This window comes from Zalophus californianus, chromosome 4 (genome assembly GCF_009762305.2).
Source record: "Zalophus californianus isolate mZalCal1 chromosome 4, mZalCal1.pri.v2, whole genome shotgun sequence".
In the NCBI taxonomy this organism is placed as follows: Eukaryota; Metazoa; Chordata; class Mammalia; order Carnivora; family Otariidae; genus Zalophus; species Zalophus californianus.
The window spans coordinates 17,588,824-17,606,651 of NC_045598.1; the positions used below are offsets into that span (position 1 = coordinate 17,588,824).

Sequence of the window (17,828 nt, forward strand, 5' to 3'; positions counted from 1 at the left end):
GGGTGGTCATTAATCTTGTATGGACTTTTTTTTTTAAAGATTTTATTTATTTATTTGAGAGAGAGAGAATGAGAGACAGCACGAGAGGGAAGAGGGTCAGAGGGAGAAGCAGACTCCCCGCCGAGCAGGGAGCCCAATGCGGGACTCGATCCCGGGACTCCAGGATCATGACCCGAGCCGAAGGCAGCCGCCCAACCAACTGAGCCACCCAGGCGCCCTTGTATGGACTTTTTATCCAGTGCTGATTATATCATCTGTATTGTGCTGTGCAGCAGAGATTTAAAGCTGGACAGGTTGGTCACTGCACTTGATAAACAGCCCAGTGGCAAGACAGAAGAAACAGTTGACTAGTTGACTATCTACACCCTGAAAGGGGTCAGTTGCAGAGGGAGGGACACCAAGCTGAGTGGTGGGAACACAGTAGGGGGTGCTTCTCAGCATAGTGAGTGAATGAAAGCTCATTTGAAGAAACTATATTTTCCCCCCTCCTTTGCCCAGAACTGGGATCTGGACTTCCCCACATTGGATGAGAAGGTGAGAGGTCAGGCTAACTACACTGCCAGGTTGCTGCTGGACATTGGATTAGGATCTAATCTGATCTAATCAACTGAGAGGTAATCAATGCTGATATTTTTAGTTTTCAACTCTTTTCTTGTTCTTTTATTAGTAATTATAGTCTTATTTGGTGCTTCTAGGATGATGTCTTGGGCTGGTGTGATTCGGGTCCTACTGCTTCAGATGAAACAGCCATTCATCCATTCACTCAAGAAGTGTTTATTTGGTGCCCATGTACCAGACACTATGCTGGGGGAAAGTGAGACACACAGGCTCACGTATTATATTATCTCACGTAGCTGAACTGTTTGACTTTTGGCAAATCCCTTTCTCCCTCTGGCTCCCAATTCCTCGAACTATTCAGAGATGTGCCCCCACAGTGGACCTAAACCATTTAGATTCAAATTTCAAGTTCATCTCTTTCCTGTTGGGTGACCACATGCCGGTTAATTTGGGCTCCCCGAGCCTGTTTTCTCATCTGTAAAATGGGGATACTAGAACTCGTCTCATCGGGTTGCGCTCAGGGTGAAACAAAGACTGCCCAGCCACTGGCGCTCCGCGCGCTCAGCCCGGTTGGTCGCTGAGGTTGCCCTCGGCCGACTCCCGGTGGGCCGGCCGGCCCCAGACCAGCTGACAGGTGGGAATATGGGCGTGGCTCCCAGTCCCCGACCCGGGGGCGTGGCGAGGGTAGGACGGATAAAGCAAGTGTGTCTGGCGCGGCGGCAGCTTTCCATCTTGACTGGACAGCCGTGAGGTTGGCTGAGCTTAGGCTCCGGGCGTCGAGGACCGAAGCGGAGCCGCCCGGCGGCGGCTAGCGGGGAGCCAGCGCGCCCAGACCACGCGTTCCAGCCGCTCGCGCGCGGCCGCCGAGCGGGCGCTGGGAACCCGCCCCCCGACACCCTCCCCAACCCCGGCCCTGGGGGCGGGGCCCGCAGCCGGCCGCCTCCTCCCTCCCCCCGCGCCCCGCGCCACCCCCCCCCCGCCACCGCCGCCGAGGCCCGGAAGGGGCCGGTCGCTTCCGTCTCCGCCGGGGATGCACGGAGGGCGGAGCTGCGGCCCGAGGACGCAACGCGAGCCCAGTTCCGGCGAGGAGGCCGCGCCAGTGACAGCGATGGCGGCGGAGTCGGCGCTCCAAGTTGTGGAGAAGCTGCAGGCGCGCCTGGCCGCGAACCCGGACCCGAAGAAGGTGAGCGAGTGCGCAGCGCGGAGGGGAACGGGCGTTGGGCGCGGCGCGGCCCCGTAACGGTCGCGGGCCCGGGCGCGGCCCCTTCCCGACCGGCCGGGGCCGCGGGGGCTCGGACCCGGAGCCAGGCCCCGCCGGGCTGCGGCCTGGGTCGGCAAGTTCGCGGCAATGGGCCGCTGCCCGCGCGGGGCAGGGGGGCGGGGGGGCGCACGACGGGCGCGGGGTCTCGGCGGGCCCGGGACGGGGGCGCCCGCGGGCTCCCGGCGGCTGGGGCGCGCTCGGTGCGGACGCGGCGGGCCGGCCGGGCCCCCGGAGCCGCTCCCTCGGCGTCCCGGGCCAGCTGTTTCCCGCGGGGCGAGCCCGCTGGAGCTGATCCTCTCCCCGCGAAATGTGCCTGCTTGCTTAGTGTCTTCGGATGTTCATTCCGAGGGAAAAGGAGCCGGTTTTGCCTGTGCTCTGATGGAGTCTAGGCTCGGTGTGCGGTCCTGCGTCTCTGAGAGACGTTTTTATAGCTTTCCGGCTTGATATCAGAACGTGGACCTTTGTGCTTTCTCAGTAAATCCCTCTCAGAACAAAACAGAATAAACCTCACGTCCTATAGCTGTACGCACACCTAAAAACTTAGGTGGCAATCGGAACAAACAAACACAAAAAAAGGTTAGAAGTTGCAGTTCGATTTCCTTTTGGCCTTGATAGGAAGGTGAGAGCTACCTTTTCTCGTTGCTGCGAGTGATGGGCACCATTTTTAATTGTACTAAGCTTTATTTGGTTAACCTTTTTAACTGTTTTTGTGAAGTTGAGCGCATTCCTCTCCCCTCCCGACTTTGTTTTATCCAGCTTCTCAGTGTCTGGGAGAGTGTCTGGATGTTAGAAATTTTTTTTAACTCAAATACACTGATGAAAACACTGAGGTGTTAGACATTCTCTGTGAGCGCTCTAGCTCACAGTGTGCAGTTCCTAAGAGTTGGATCTCTGAGCCCCAGAGTGCCTTTTGAAGAGGAAGTAATGGAGGGAGCCAGGCGAGATAAAGTGCTGGTGAGATTTGAGTTCTAATCCGTTTACCAGCCATGGACGTTGGGGACGCACTTTGCTGAGTGTTTTTGCTCACCTGCTTCTTCCTAGGACCCAAGTCAGAGGGGGATGGCCAGGCTTATAGGAAGTGCTCAGTAGATATTAATCACCACTCTTTACAGGGTTTTTGTTTTGTTTTATTTTTCTTAAGGGCTCTTTTCTCTCTTCACCTTGTTCCCAGCCTGTCATAGATGAGATTTTTTCCCTCCTAAAGGCTATGCAGAGCATGTCACCATCAGGCCACTTTTTAAGTCTTCTCATGTATAACTAGAGCCACTTCTTCAGGAAGCCATTTTAGTTTTAAATCTGTGAAAACTTAAACGCTTTTCATTGTTTATGTTCCATATTTCATTGCAACTCCAGTACCTAGTGGCCAGACATATTTACAAGTTTCTTTTTACAATAACCCTTTGTGGACATCTAATAAATGGTCATTATTTTTGAGCACTAGTTGGTTTTCCTTAACACTTTAGGTTTGTGACTGATTTTTAAAACCTTAAAGCAGTATTATGTTCTACTCCCTCCCCCACCAGTTTGGTCTTTATTACTATAAGGTTAAAAAAAAAAAAAGGACCATGTAGTAGCCATAGTCATTTTCTCATTACAATTTAAATTTTGAAGTAGCTTTAATAGTAATTGATGTGCATGAAATTTCAAATTAGGAAAAGCTTTCTTGGCATTTCATCCTACTTGAACTATTCAGTGATGATTGTGAGTGTTTGGGCTTTCACTTACCAGGTAGCAAATCACCCTAAACTTCTGGTTTTGCATTATCAAGATGAGAAAATGTTGGGAGCTCCTTTTTGCAAAGGGCACAATAGTTGGCATTCAGAAATGAGCTAACTGCAGAGGGAAAACTGCAAGCTGGCACACTGGCCTTCTCAACCTTCTGTTAACCCAACAAGCTCCCACAGGTTGTTCTTGAAATTGCAAGATGATTATATGGCAGTATTGAATTTGCAACTAACTCATGATTTCAAACCATTATTGGCCAAAGGGTTGATTCCAGACCTATGTTCATGGATTTCCTCACATTAAATATCGGTGTTTAACTGTAACTTTGTTTTAGCTCTAAGTCCATCAGTGATCTGGACTTACTTGGGGAAAAGGTATCAGACCAGGATCACTTGGCTCCTACTATCTAATTGGAAACCAGTTTTCATGGGTGGTAAAGTTACTTGACCTGTGTTACATTTTGAATGTGAAAACTACCAAGAACACAGTTTGATGGCAAGTAGAGAACAAGGGGTCAACATTATTAACATCTTTTGCTCTTTGGGTTGAAGCAGTGTGCAGAGGACAACTGAGATTCCTAAGTGTCTACCATGCAAATGTTTGGCATTTCTCAATGAGCTATTATCAGTTCTTGCAAACTGTGCAGTTGGTCCCTTTGATAACAGCAAGTTTCCACCTACCTGAGGATGCCCAAAGTGCTTTTACCTTGTTATTACTTTGTACTTTCTTGACCCTCTTTGAAAATAGAGGGGCTCTGAAGCCCTTTTCCTCTTATGTTGTGCTTAGTCACTTTGAAATCTCCAGGGTTTTAGTTTTGTTTGCTTTCAAGTCACCCCTGCTAAACCAAAGCAAAGCAGAAATGCAGGATTTACACTTCCAATTAGTGTTAAGCTTTGAGATGAACACTCCCTCCATGACTTCTGGCCCCATCCTTATATGTTGGCTTTGTAGAGGTCCTGGGACTCTCTGTGCCCATGGTGACCTACTTTACTCTGTGGACTCTAAACTATTACTAATGTAATACTGATGAAGAGCTCTTCTGCTTTGTTTCCAGGCACATGAACCCCTGTTCAATTTTCTTTTCCTGTTTTCTAAGGACAGTGTTAATTGTGTTGGATGTTTCTCCTGTCTTTGTAGTTCATGCTATTGTAGACACACTTGACTTACTAACTCATTAGGCAAGTTACCTAACCTTACTGGAGTGTTTTAATATCTAAAGTGGGGAGAAAACTATCCACTTTACAGAGTTGGCTAACAAGGATGAAATATGTAACACATGTAAGAACTTAGCATAGTCTCAGACACAGAGTAGATGGTCTATAAATGCCTTCCAGGGAATGGCATTAGCGGAGACAACCAGTTTTTAACCTTTACAGTGATCCTAAATTTTCCTGTAAGAAAAGGAATTGCCATTAATGTTTGCACCTATTGCTTGGGTGATAAGAAACACTCATAAATTTTATCCTGAGTTGGTTGATGATGGTGATCACATTTGAAGTGTGGAGGATAATTTTCATTCAACAATGAAGGTGAAACTCCCTGGATATACTACTTGGCTTCTCATTTTTTCCCAGCCAAACAAGATTATCACTTGTGATCCAGTTGCTCTGCCTAGAGACAAAGTTCAGTAATTATTAAAGTAGAATGACCAGAAAAACATATTTGCTACTCCACCTAATAGCAATATGGCATACTAATTATAGCCTGGGCTACACATGGAAAAAGAAACAGATCTTGTTATCTGGTGCTTAAATGTGAAGGTAGTCACAGTTAATCTATTTTGAACTATTTGTACTTTGCACCACTCCTGGAATGGTAAGTATGTTTATATACATGTAAACATTTCCTGAAAAGAAACATAGCCAATCATGACTTTGGGCAGAAATGGAGTAAGTAGGAATTAGCTGGGGAATATCTGGTTGATGATCAAGGATAGACATTTAAAGAGCTGGCAGTTGATGAATGAAATGATTAATAATCATTTATTAAAAAAAAATAAAGGCTTTAGTGAGCTTTTACAGTGTTCCAGGCACTATGGCCAAGGACTGCACGTGGTTTGTCTATGTGAATCCTCACAACTTGTAAAATTGTAAAGAGACAGGATCAGTTCCTTTTTTGCAGATGAAGTAACTAAGATTCAAGGAGGTTAATGACTTGCGCGGGATCACCCAGCAAGGAGATGACAGGACCAAACTGAAACCTGTCTCTGACTCTGGAGCTCTGTCTCAACAGCTCTGCTATCCTGATTCTGACCTAGTTTTAGAACTCTAGAAAGGAAGTGTGGCCAAACCCAGATCACTTGTCTAATCTACCCAGAGATTTTGTGTTCACAATTTGTACCAGCAAACCTCTGATTCTGGCAACTTGAAATTGGTCTTGAAATTCCCACTTGTATTAAAAAAAAAAAACAAAAAACAACAAAAAAAAAACAGTTCTATTAAACTGACTCTTCCTGGAACCATGATACCCTTTTCCTGGAGAAACCTCCTCTCCGTTTCACTTTCCTCTGTGCTGGGTCCATGGGTAATTTCCCTAAATTGGCACCTTTCTCAGAAATTCTCTCTCAACTTGAGGCAATGATAGTTGCTGATGACTTTTATTAGAGTTGGTAGGTTTGGTTCTCTTATCTAAGTCTTATCTCCCTCTGGTGTTACATAGTAGTTGAAAGCAGGGAATCTAAAGTCACAGACCTGAGTACATCTGGCCCTTGGATCCTGGGGCAAGTAACTTAACTTTTCTGAACCTGTTTTCATACTTGTAAAATAGAGATAATAACCATACTTCTTACTGTATAACACATAGAACTTAGTAAGCACTTAACCATCATATTATTCTTATTTGTTCCAGTGAGTGATTATGATTTTATAGAAATTAACGTTTATTTTATTCTCTCTGCAGCTCTTGAAATATTTGAAGAAACTCTCCACCTTGCCTATTACAGTAGACATTCTTGCGGTAAGAAGCGTTAGATATTATATAACTACATTCCATCCCCTTCCCACTGGAGAGGTTGTACAATAAGATCAAAAGCATGGGCTTTGAAAGTGAAAGAAACCAGACACAAGGCCATGTATTGTATGGTTCTATTTATATGAAATGTCCAGAATAGGCAGATCTATAGACAGAAGGTAAGGGGTGGGGAGAATTGGGAGAAATGGGGTTTCTTTTTAGGGTTATGGAAATGGTCTGGAATTAGTAGTGACGGTTGCACAGTATTGTGAGTGTCCTGGAAACCAATAAACTGTATACTTTAAAAAGGTTAAAACAAGCCTTGCACAGTGACAGTATTGTAGCCAATGAGGTTTATCCAAAGTGTGATTATTGCTAATTGAAAATAAAATAGAATGGTTAAAATGGTGAATTTTATCTTAAAAAAAACCAACAACACCTTAACTTTGGCATCAACTAGTCATGGATTCAAATCCAAGTTCTATAACTAGGCTGTTCTTCGATGTAAAACAGAACAGATTCCTGCCTCGCAGAGTTGTTGTAAGGACTCATTGAGATTTGTATGCAAAAGCTCTTAGCTCAGTGCCTGACACCTGCTGTAATCACTCTTGTTAGTTACTGTTATCCTCATAGAAGTGTTTTAATACAATGTTTTCCTCTTCTGAGGTTGGTGTGCTTTGCTACTCTGTGTCATTAGAGGTTTGAGGCATAGACATAAAGTAATTTTGTACTGAGACTTGCAAGGTATGTTTTAGGAAGGAGTTTCTCAAAGCAAGAGGCCTTATTTCCTTAGAAAGTTGTGAGCCTAGGGACACCTGGGTGGCTCGGTCGGTTAGGCAGCTGCCTTCGGCCCGGGTCATGATCCCAGAGTCCTGGGATCGAGTCCTGCGTCGGGCTCCTTGCTCAGCAGGGAGCCTGCTTCTCCCTCTCTCTCCCTCTGCTTGTGCTCTCTCTGTCAAATAAATTAAAAATCTTAAAAAAAAAAAAAAGTTGTGAGCCTAGTTCTACCACCCTCTAACAATTCTTTTGTCAAATCTGTAGGAGACTGGAGTTGGGAAAACAGTAAATAGCTTGCGAAAACACGAGCATGTCGGAAGTTTTGCCCGGGATCTCGTGGCCCAGTGGAAGAAACTGGTTCCTGTGGAACGGTAAGAACATTATTCTGTAGGTCTGTTCAACTTCATGGTTAAAGCTGGCACTTGGAATGTTTACAGATATGTTTTCTTTATTATTCCTTCTCTGCCTTCTTATTTAAAATATTTATTTTAGGGGTGCCTGGGTGGCTCAGTCCATTAAGCATCTGACTCTTGGTTTCAGCTCAGGTCATGATCTCAGGGTCCTGGGATCGAGCCCTGAGTCTGTCTGGCTCTGTGCTCAGCACGGAGTCTGCTGGAGATTGTCTCCCTCTCCTCCCTGTGCTCCACCGCTGCTCGTGCTCTCTCACTCTCTAAAATAAATAAATAAAATCTTTAAAAATAAATAAATAAAATATTTATTTTGCCTTGATTATAAAAATAATCAGTGATCATTATAGGATTTTAGAAAATATTAAAAAATAGAAATAAGAATAAACATTTCTTGTAATTCTGCCATCCAAACATAAGCATTATTATGCTTTTTCTATTATTGTAGAAACACTGAGCCTCCCACTCCCCCTGCTTGTGTTCCCTACCGAGAGTGGGGGAATGGGGGAGGGAGAAGCAGGCTTCCCGCGGAGCAGGGAGCCCGATGCGGGGCTTGATCCCAGGACCCTGGGATCATGACCTGAGCCAAAGACAGACGCTTAATGACTGAGCCACCCAGGCGCCCATAAATGAATAAAATCTTTATTTTTTTTAAAGATTTTATTTATTTATTGAGAGAGCATGAGCAGGAGGAGGGGCAGAGGGACAAGCAGACTCCCTGCTAAGCAGGGAGCCCCATGCAGGGCTCGATCCCAGGACCCCGGGATCATGACCTGAGCCCAACGCAGATGTCTAACCAACTGAGCCACCCAGGTACCCCTGTGTTGAAATTTTTTTAGGCATTTTTCATGTCCTCAAGATATTTGATCTTGTATCTTGCAGTTAAATGCATCATTTTCTGTTTTTGGAATTACTTGAGTTTTCCCAATCTCAAACCTTAGTTGCGTATCTTTGAGCAGGATATTCCTCCTCTTCCCAAGACCTTGTTTCTAACTCTGCATCCTTTTCATTTCTTTTTGTGAGTTCCGGTTCTGTGACTTTGTCCTCTGAACAAGGATTACACTGCAATTTGTATCTGCTCTATCTGCTTTTTCTATTATTGTAGAAACACTGAGCCTGATGAACAGGACTTTGAGAAGAGTAATTCCCGAAAGCGCCCCAGGGATGCTGTTCAGAAGGAGGAGGAGATAGAGGGGGACTACCAGGAAAACTGGAAAGCCTCCAGTAGCCAATCCTATAGCCCTGATCACAGGCAGAAAAAACACAGAAAACTCTCGGAACCCGAGAGAACTCACAAAGTGTCTCACGTTCAAGAGAGGAGAGATGAGAGAAAGAGGTGCCATAGAGTTTCACCAGTTTATTCTTCAGACCACGAATCTTCTGATTATGGCCATGTTCAGTCCCCTCCATCGTCTGCCAGTCCCCATCAGATGTCCATGGACCATTACAGATCCTTGGAGGAGGACCACGAGCCCTTTGTTGCACACCAGAAGCCTGGGAAAGGCCATAGTAATGCCTTTCAGGATAGACTGGGGATTAGTCAGGACCGACACCTGGGGGATCCCCAGGGGAAAGGGGCTGTGAGTCAGAACAAGGAACACAGATCTTATAAGGAAAAACGACCGGTGGATGCCAGGGGAGATGGGAAGTCATCTTTGAGCAGGGAGAAATCACACAAGGCCATCTCCAAAGAGGAAAACCGAAGGCCACTCTCAGGGGATAGCACAAAGGAGAAACCGCCCTCTAGTGGTGTCAAGAAAGAGAAGGAGAAAGAGGGCAGCACCAAAAAGAAGTTTTTACCCCCCTTGGAAGTTGCTTCAGACAACCACCTTAAAAACAAGCCAAAGCACAAAGACGCAGAGAAAACCAAATTGGACAAAAACAAGCAGAGTCTAGACCTCTTAGACATAGGAAAGGGGGCGGGAGACCCGCTGCCCAAGGTGAAAGACAGGGTTTCTAACAACCTAAAGACTTCAGAAGGGAAAGTCAAAACTTCTCATTCAGATAGAAAGTCAGTGGGTTCCCTCCCTAAGGTTGAGGAGGCAGATGTGGATGATGAATTTGAGCAGCCCACCATGTCTTTTGAGTCATACCTCAGCTATGACCAGCCCCGGAAGAAAAAGAAAAAGATTGTGAAAACTTCAGCCACGACTGTTGGAGAAAAAGGACTAAAAAAAAATGATTCGAAAAGCACTAATAAAAACTTGGACTCAGTTCAGAAATTACCTAAAGTGAACGAAAACAAGTCAGAGAAGTTTCAGCCAGCTGGAGCTGATTCAGCCAAGCTGAGAAAGGTAAGCCCTTCAGCCACTTGGTGGCTTCCCAGCTGGAGCATCTGGCCCTGCAGAGCTCCCTGGCTGGCTTTTAGGAGGCCTGTTGAATTTGTGTCCAGGCCCTCTCTAGCTGCCAGGGCAGCTAGCACCCAAGATGCGTATCTCCTGCGTCCCATCGTGCTGCACCCATCTCTGTATTTCCTGCCTTTGGTGGTGTCATACCTGGCTGACGGCCCCCCTCCACCCTGGATCTGCTTGTGAAGTCGGCCTCGTCAGCACTGCTGGGAATGGGCTGCAGGGCAGAAAGTTGTGTTCCTCCGTGGGGGCTGTCTACTCACTGGTCTTGTCTCTGCAGGTCCCCACGGACGCCTTGCCGGTGTTGCCAGACCTCCCATTACCCATGATACAGGCCAATTACCGGCCACTTTCTACCCTGGAATTGATGTCCTCCTTGCCACCAAAGCGAAAAGGTAATTCTCTGCTTTTTTTTTTAAATGGAAAAAAAAGATTATAACAATTTATTCACGATGTCCTAAGATTTTGGTGCACTTCCTAGCCTTCCAGGCTCTGGAGTTTGATGGCTTGGGTTTGAATACCAGCTCTGGCTTCTACAAGTTCTGTGAACTGAGGTGATAATTTCCTTGGACTTCAGTTTCATGCACTATAAGTGGGCACAATAATGGTATCTGCCACACAAGTCTGTTAAGTGGATTAAAAGTGATAATGCTGGTAAAGCTCTTAACTCTGGGTTTTCCCACATAGTGTTTCATAAATCTTAGCTGTTGCAGTTACTAGCTGCCCTTTATTCTAAATGTTCTGCGTGAGCTTTTGATCTTAAAAAAAAAAAAAGGTTCTGTTTTTAATAGCAAAAGAATTAAAAGCCACCTAAGTGTCCCTCGCAAGAGACCATCACTAAACCATGGTTCATCCACACAGTGGCCTCCTCTACAGCTGGAACAAAAGTGGAAAGTCTGTCGGATATGGGATGATTTCTAAAATGTGGTAAATGAAAGAACGATAGTGGGTGTTATTGGTGAAAGTGGAATAAAATACATATTTGCTTATTTTTGCATAGACTTGATAGAAGAATACACAAAACTGGTAGCATTGGTTGCCTTTGAGAAAGGGCACTGGGAGGCTGAGGAAGGGGGAGAGAAGGAGAGCTCTCCCTGTAGAGCCTAGTGCCCTTTGTGACGAACAGTCCTGTCTTCCTTGCCCTGTAGCGCTCTCTTCACCCCAGGAAGAGGAAGAAGCTGGATTCACTGGACGAAGAATGAATTCTAAGATGCAGGTGTATTCTGGCTCCAAATGTGCCTATCTCCCGAAAATGATGACCTTGCACCAACAGTGCATCCGTGTACTTAAAAACAACATTGATTGTAAGTCCCATGCTTTTCTCGTGCTCTAAAACACATTGTGGCCCTGGGACCTCACCATTGGGTGGCTTGGCCAGTATTCAACACTTTCACCTTTGATTTTCTGCAGCAATCTTTGAAGTGGGTGGTGTGCCGTATTCTGTTCTTGAACCCGTTTTGGAGAGGTGTACTCCTGATCAACTATACCGCATAGAGGAGTATAATCACGTGAGTACCCTGTGTGGGTGCAGAGAAGGCCATCTTCTGGCTCGTGTCTCCAGAAATAGCTTTGTCTCTGAGTCTGCAGTCTGGGAAGGGCAGGTAGCAGTGGCCGGTTCACCGTTCTGGGCATGTTGGTTTGCCTACGGGCCTTGAACAGGCATATTTTTAGCACCTCTGGCATCAAATCAAGATGGGTTTCAAAAGGAGCAGAAAAACGCTGCCCACCCTTCTCTTGAGCTTGCCCGGTCACAGAGGGCAGGGAAGAATTTTGGCAGCACGGCCTCTGGGATCCAGGGCAGGGACAGAGCTTTGTGTGGACACGCAGGTGTCTGGTGAATATAAAAGAGCACAGGGGCACCCGGTGCCTCAGTCGGTTAAGCGTCTGACTCTTGATTGCAGCTCAGGTCATGGTCTCAAGGTCGTGAGGTCAAGCCCCATGTCAGGCTCCGTGCTGGGCATGAAGCCTGCTCGAGATTCTCTTTTCCCCTGCCCCTCCCCCCTTTAAAAAAGAAAGAAAAACAAAAAGAGCACAGATGGGCTAGGTGTCTCCTAGAGACATCCCAGTGTGACCAAATGTCTTTCTTACAATGCTGGGACACCTAATGATTGCATTAGCTGGCTGTCTCTAATTCTGAGGGATCATCCTTAGGTGGTCCCCGTGCCTGGGTGTGTCATCATCCCAGTTCTACCTGTCACCGGTTTCCGAAAGGAAAAACCTGGTCTTCAACTAGTTTCTGTGTTGTCTTCTCTCCTAACCCCACAACCCCCCAAAAGCAGCTAGTACAATGCCTCGCACTTAACATTTTTTTAATATAGTGACTTTTTTTCTAGAACTGTTGTATTTTAAAATACTACTACGAGGACCAAAAAACCATGAGGAAAGTGCTCACCCTGAGGTAATTAGGATGGAAAAGAGGTATGTCAGAGTGCGTGCACATACGTGATGCCCTGGTTCTGATTTTAGGTATTAATTGAAGAAACAGATCAATTATGGAAAGTTCATTGTCACAGAGACTTTAAGGAAGAAAGGCCAGAAGAGTATGAGTCGTGGCGGGAGATGTACCTGCGGCTGCAGGATGCCCGGGAGCAGCGGCTACGAGTGCTGACCAAGAATATCCGATCTGCCCATGCCAATAAGCCCAAAGGTAATGGAGGGGGGTTCCGGGGGAGGGGGGACCTGGCACAACAGTGAGCCCTGTGCTCTGGTCGACTGCGGGGCCTTAGCGGGCCGTGCTGATGTAGCCTCCAACTCTTGAATCTGTCTTGCTTATGCAGAAGCTGGGCAGGGATGGCCTGTACCTTCTGCCACCACACATACTATCTGTAGGGGTTTTCAGGGTTAATAATCCCCTGGCTTTGGGGGCACCTGAAAAGCCTTTATCTCTTAATAGTGTAGATTATTAAAATCACAGTAGGATCTCTGCTCAAAAAGGCAGGTATTGATCTCCATATTTCTCAACAGGCCGGCAAGCAAAGATGGCCTTTGTCAACTCTGTGGCCAAACCGCCTCGTGATGTTCGACGGAGACAGGAGAAGTTTGGAACCGGAGGAGCAGCTGTGCCTGAGAAAATTAGGTAAGCGCTCGGCAACTTCAGTGTTTCTGTGTGCTCAGGGAAAAGAGCCCCAGGAGTTTGTCGTTCAGCCCTACGAGGCAGCTCAGGGGCAGGAAGCAGTACATTTTGGGGGTGAGAGCATGGCCTTGCAGAGTGGATTTTGGAGGCCGACCTTAACCAGCTCAGCGCTTGACCCACCCTGAGCCTCCATGTCCACGACTGCAGTGTAGGCCCATAATTATTCCTGCCTCTCAGGGAGGGTTAAGATTAAATGGAGAACAGGACCTGGCTTCTGGGAGACACTCCCTTGTGCTTTCCCTTTCCCCATTTAAACAAACCGTGCTCCTGGGGCGCCTGGCTGGCTCAGTCATTGGAGCATGCGATTCCTGGTCTCGGGGTCATGAATCTGAGCCCCACGGTGGATGGTAGAGATTAAACAAAAAATAAGAACCATGCTACTGTGATGACTACCTAAGCTCAGTCATACTAGCATTTTCAGAAAAAGATTTATACCCAGAGGGTGAAGTTAGTTGAGGTCCTTCATTTTGAAGGGCGAACGGCATCATCTCTGTGCCGTCGCCAGAATCGGGGGCGCTAGGGTCGGCCGGGCAGAGCCACAGAACGGGGTCTTCCTCTGACAGGCCAGCCTCAGGCTGCTGCAGCCAAGGGCAGATTTCTCCCACTTGGGCCTAACCCTCTGTGTTGCTCTGTGTTGCAGGATTAAGCCAGCCCCGTACCCCACAGGAAGCAGCCCCGCCCCCTCCGCAAGTGGCAGCTGCAACAGCTTTAGCGGCAGCCCCGAGGAGCCAGCCTACGATGGCCCGAGCACCAGTGGCACCCACTTGGCTCCCGTGCTCAGCACTGTTTCCTATGATCCTAGGAAACCGACTGTGAAGAGTAAGTAGCTCGGGGGTCATGCTCACATACCTCAAAACTGGTATTTGCAGCCTTTAACGTCCCGGCAGCTGCATCGTGTTCTGCGTGCTAGATGTAGATGAGGCACATGTCCGATGCTCTGCACGTAGCTGGTCCGAGTGCTGGTGCCCCCTTCCCCCACTTTGTGCGTCATACACAAGTATCTTCCAAGTAACGATCGTACTGAATATCGTTTTGGTGCTGTGTTTTTTTTTTTAAACTAAATGTAAACCGGTTTCTCCAAGTAATAACAACATGGGGTTCATAACTATTACTATTGTCCATGTGGAGGGTTTAAACCTATAACCCCCAGCTTCCAAGTATTTATTTTTTATATTTAGTTGCGTGTATTTTGTATTGTATTAAGTGTATTACCATAGACTATCTCCAGTATTCTAAGGGGGGCGTCCTTCCCTAAAAGCAGGCTTCTGTATTCACTCCAGGGCCCCCGGGCGGGTAGAAGTCGTGGCGTAAGCTTCGGCCGTGCTCGGGTTAATCATTCAGGAGGGCAGGCTCACCATCCTTAGGTGGCGGCTACATGGAGCTGGTCTTGGACCTGTTGCTGCCCTGGGCAGACGGGAGTGAGAGGGCCACTTTTTGCTGGTTTGGATACTGGGGAGGCAGAGTGAAACCGTGGCTCAGAACGGCCGTGAGCGTCTAGAGGTAGTGAATCCCAGTTCTGCCACCCGTTGCCCAGCCTGGGGGATGGCAGGCAGGGGTGGTCAGCCCGTGTCTTGGGGTTGGTGAGGTGGTCATGGGCCCGGCAGGTGCTCCGGCAGCGGAGCCACAGGCCGCTCTTCTGCTGTGGTGCTGGGACAGGATGCCTGCGTGTCCCCCTTGGTCTGCTGGCGCGGACCCCAGAGCAGCAAGGCTGGGCCTCGATTGTCAGCCGCTCACAGTGTGTGTCCAAAGTGCCACAAGCTGAAGCAGCTGCCTTATTCCCTTCTCACAGAAATTGCCCCAATGATGGCCAAGACGATTAAAGCTTTCAAGAACAGGTTCTCCCGACGATAAACTGAGGACTTGCCTTGGAGACGAAATTTGTGGAGAGGAGTACCGGGACAACGGGGCTTGGGGAATGGAACTTCCAAAGGAGACCAGGACCCTTTGCTTGGAGGCACCTTGTGGGCTCCGAACCTGCACGGCCCGCAGGTGTTGCCCGTGAGCCTGCTCGCCTCGGCCTGGAGAACACTTCAGAAGTCTGAAGAAGATGTGAAGCCTCAGTCTTAACTGAGGATTTTAAGGTCAATTATACTTTTGTTGTTAATTAGCTTCTTTGTAAACTATAAGACATAGTTTTAATTAATAAATATTGCCCCCAGATTGTATTTATATTACCCCAGTATTTTTTTTTTCTTTTTTTTTTTTTAGGCCCTCTACCATATACTTAGCCTTTTATTTTCAGGGTCCTTTATTAAATTTAGATAAAAACCTAGTGAAAGCCATTCCCCTGTCACGGTTCAGCTCTTCTGAGGGGACTCTGGTTCAGAGGGTGGGCTGGGCGTCCTCAGAGCCTGTGTGGTGCCTTGTGCACGGAGGGCCAGGAGTGGGTCCTGGGCTGCCTGTCCTACCGGGGCGCCTTGACATGGAGACCCAAAGTGTCCAAGGTAGACCCCTCACCTCTGAGGCCCTTCCCAGTGTTGCTTTGAGTTCCTATGCAGGTGCATCTCTTTCTTCATTAAATAGTATTTATTAAAGGAAGTTACTTGTAAAGGTCTAGAGTTTTTCCCCATCCTTTTTGCCAGTTCCCACTTTTTTGAGGCTCACTAGAGGACACAGAGCCTTGGGGGATCGATTTGCACAGAACCCCAACATTTTTACAATTTACAATTTCTGATTCAAAACTTTAGGGTTTGTTTTTTTTTTCTCCCCTATTTTTCCTTCTCCCCACTAGCAGAGGGGGAACACACAAGGCAGGGCTTTTTGTGCCTCTACCCCCCCGTTCAACTTCAGAGTCTAAGAAGCCAGCACTTTAATCTCTTGTTCCCTGTGAACTGCTAACAGAAGTGAGTGGTTTTAAAAGTTGTAATGCTGTGGTCGAAATTGGTTTTGTTTTGCCTTTTTTTAAAAGGTAAGATCATGTGATTGGAAGAGCACAAGAATTTGCTGTTTTGCAGAGAACTTTGCAGCTGAAGCGCTTCTACTTTTTGAGTGTTTAAGCCAGAATTTGGAGGGAATGACCAACTTAGGGAAAGTGTCTGAGCTGTAGTGTCAGGATGGGGGAGAGCCGCAAGGACACCCGCCAGGTTGGGGAAGGGAGGATCTCCCTTTCAAGCTGACATAGGAGCAGGATCAGCACCTAGGAGGGCAGCGTTGGTGCCCTTCTCAGCTGTTGACGAGCACTGATCTCACAGGAACCCACTTGGTTGGGACCCCGGGGGAAGGAGATGCTATACATTTGAGGTGCCTGTCCTTAAGATTCCTACACGGTAGATGGCGGGCATGATTCGTAGGACAGCCTCAGGAGCTTGGCAGTTAGTCCCCTTGACAAGCTCTCTCAAAGCCCAGAATAGTGAGTCCACTGCATTTAACCATCCTGGAGACCTCAGGCTGACTTTGAAGATTCCAGAGCGAGCAGAGACTCCCGTGTGGCAAAGGCTGCAGTGTTCAGTGTGCATTGCTGTGCAGGCTGCCTGTTGCCACAGGACACAAGTATCGCTGTGTTTTCATTTGCTGTGTTTCTCAGTTGGGTAAAACACTCTTTCTCTTGGTCTTTGTCTTACCATTTCACCCCCACCCAGCCCTGGCCTGCTCTGCAGATCTGGTGTTAAGGAAGCCTCTTCCCTAAAAGCCAAATGAACATCTGGGTCAGGGGCCAGACACTTCCTCCTGTAGGTATCCACCGGCTTGAATTTGTCTCTTAGCTGTGTGTTCACGTCTTTGTCATTGAAACCAGTTTTTCATATTGCAGATTCCGCTGGGTAGGATTTCATTTCCTTTATTAGGAGTTTTTAGGGAGGGAAGGAAGGACACATTTGTTCATGCCAACGTCGCCGCCCATTTTTAGCACATACAGATTTCTGATCAGCCCTGTTTGCGTAGAGCCAGATCTTTCCCTCCTCCCCCCACGAGTGTCTGCATCAGGGATGTGACTTGGTGAGAAGGAGAAGGAGGGAAGAGGAGAAGCCGAATTTCTGAACCACCTTCTTACCTGGTTATTGAAATGGCTGCAGAGCAGACACACAGGATGATGTTGAACCTTTGGTCTCATTTGTGAAAACGTGTGCAATTTTCTTCCTGTGCTACACTACATACAAATCACCAAATTACAAATTAACCCTTTGTGATCCTTGGTGTAATGAGCAGTTTCTTTGGGGCTTTCTCTTTCCGGGAAGTGGGAGGGAAAGGAGCAAGGTATCATCCTGCTCTTCATTTGTATTTTGGTCCCAAAATGTAAATACAATTTTCTATGTTACTTTTTTGTGGTAACTACCAAGATGAATATTTTAATTAGATAAGTTATATGAAAAGGAAGGAAAATTCCATGTCTAAATAAAAAAACAAAAAACCCCATATACTGTGTTCTTCTTTCCTTTCTCCCTTATTGTGTCTGAGAATGGCAGTTGGTCACCAAGTGTCTGGTTCCTGGGCTATGAGGCAGAGAGCTTAATCCCTGGACCTGGACCGGGCTTCGTAAAGGATGTTGGATTTCTATAGCAAAGTGGGACTGGGGGATGGGAATTTGGGGGGAAAGAACCCTTGAGCAAAGGGAGGAACCTCAGATGACAAGGAGTACCTCCCGGCACTGAGGCATTAACCCCATATTACAAGCCGGAAGCTGGGGTGAAATAATGCAGCCAATCTGCAGCGAAGGAAAGGATGTGAAACCCAGG

General features: G+C 47.2%; 1 protein-coding gene across 1 annotated transcript; it reads left to right on the forward strand.

Moving 5' to 3' along the window:
- Positions 1 to 1,524: 1,524 nt before the first annotated feature.
- ELOA (elongin A) lies at positions 1,525 to 17,508 on the forward strand. The gene is made up of 11 exons (XM_027574840.2): positions 1,525 to 1,741; positions 6,443 to 6,499; positions 7,535 to 7,641; positions 8,783 to 9,971; positions 10,306 to 10,420; positions 11,174 to 11,329; positions 11,436 to 11,533; positions 12,492 to 12,672; positions 12,990 to 13,101; positions 13,799 to 13,977; positions 14,948 to 17,508. The coding sequence occupies exons 1-11, from the start codon at positions 1,589 to 1,591 to the stop codon at positions 15,007 to 15,009; spliced, it is 2,409 nt and encodes an 802-aa protein (XP_027430641.1). The 5' UTR covers positions 1,525 to 1,588; the 3' UTR covers positions 15,010 to 17,508.
- The last annotated feature ends 320 nt before the right edge of the window (positions 17,509 to 17,828 follow it).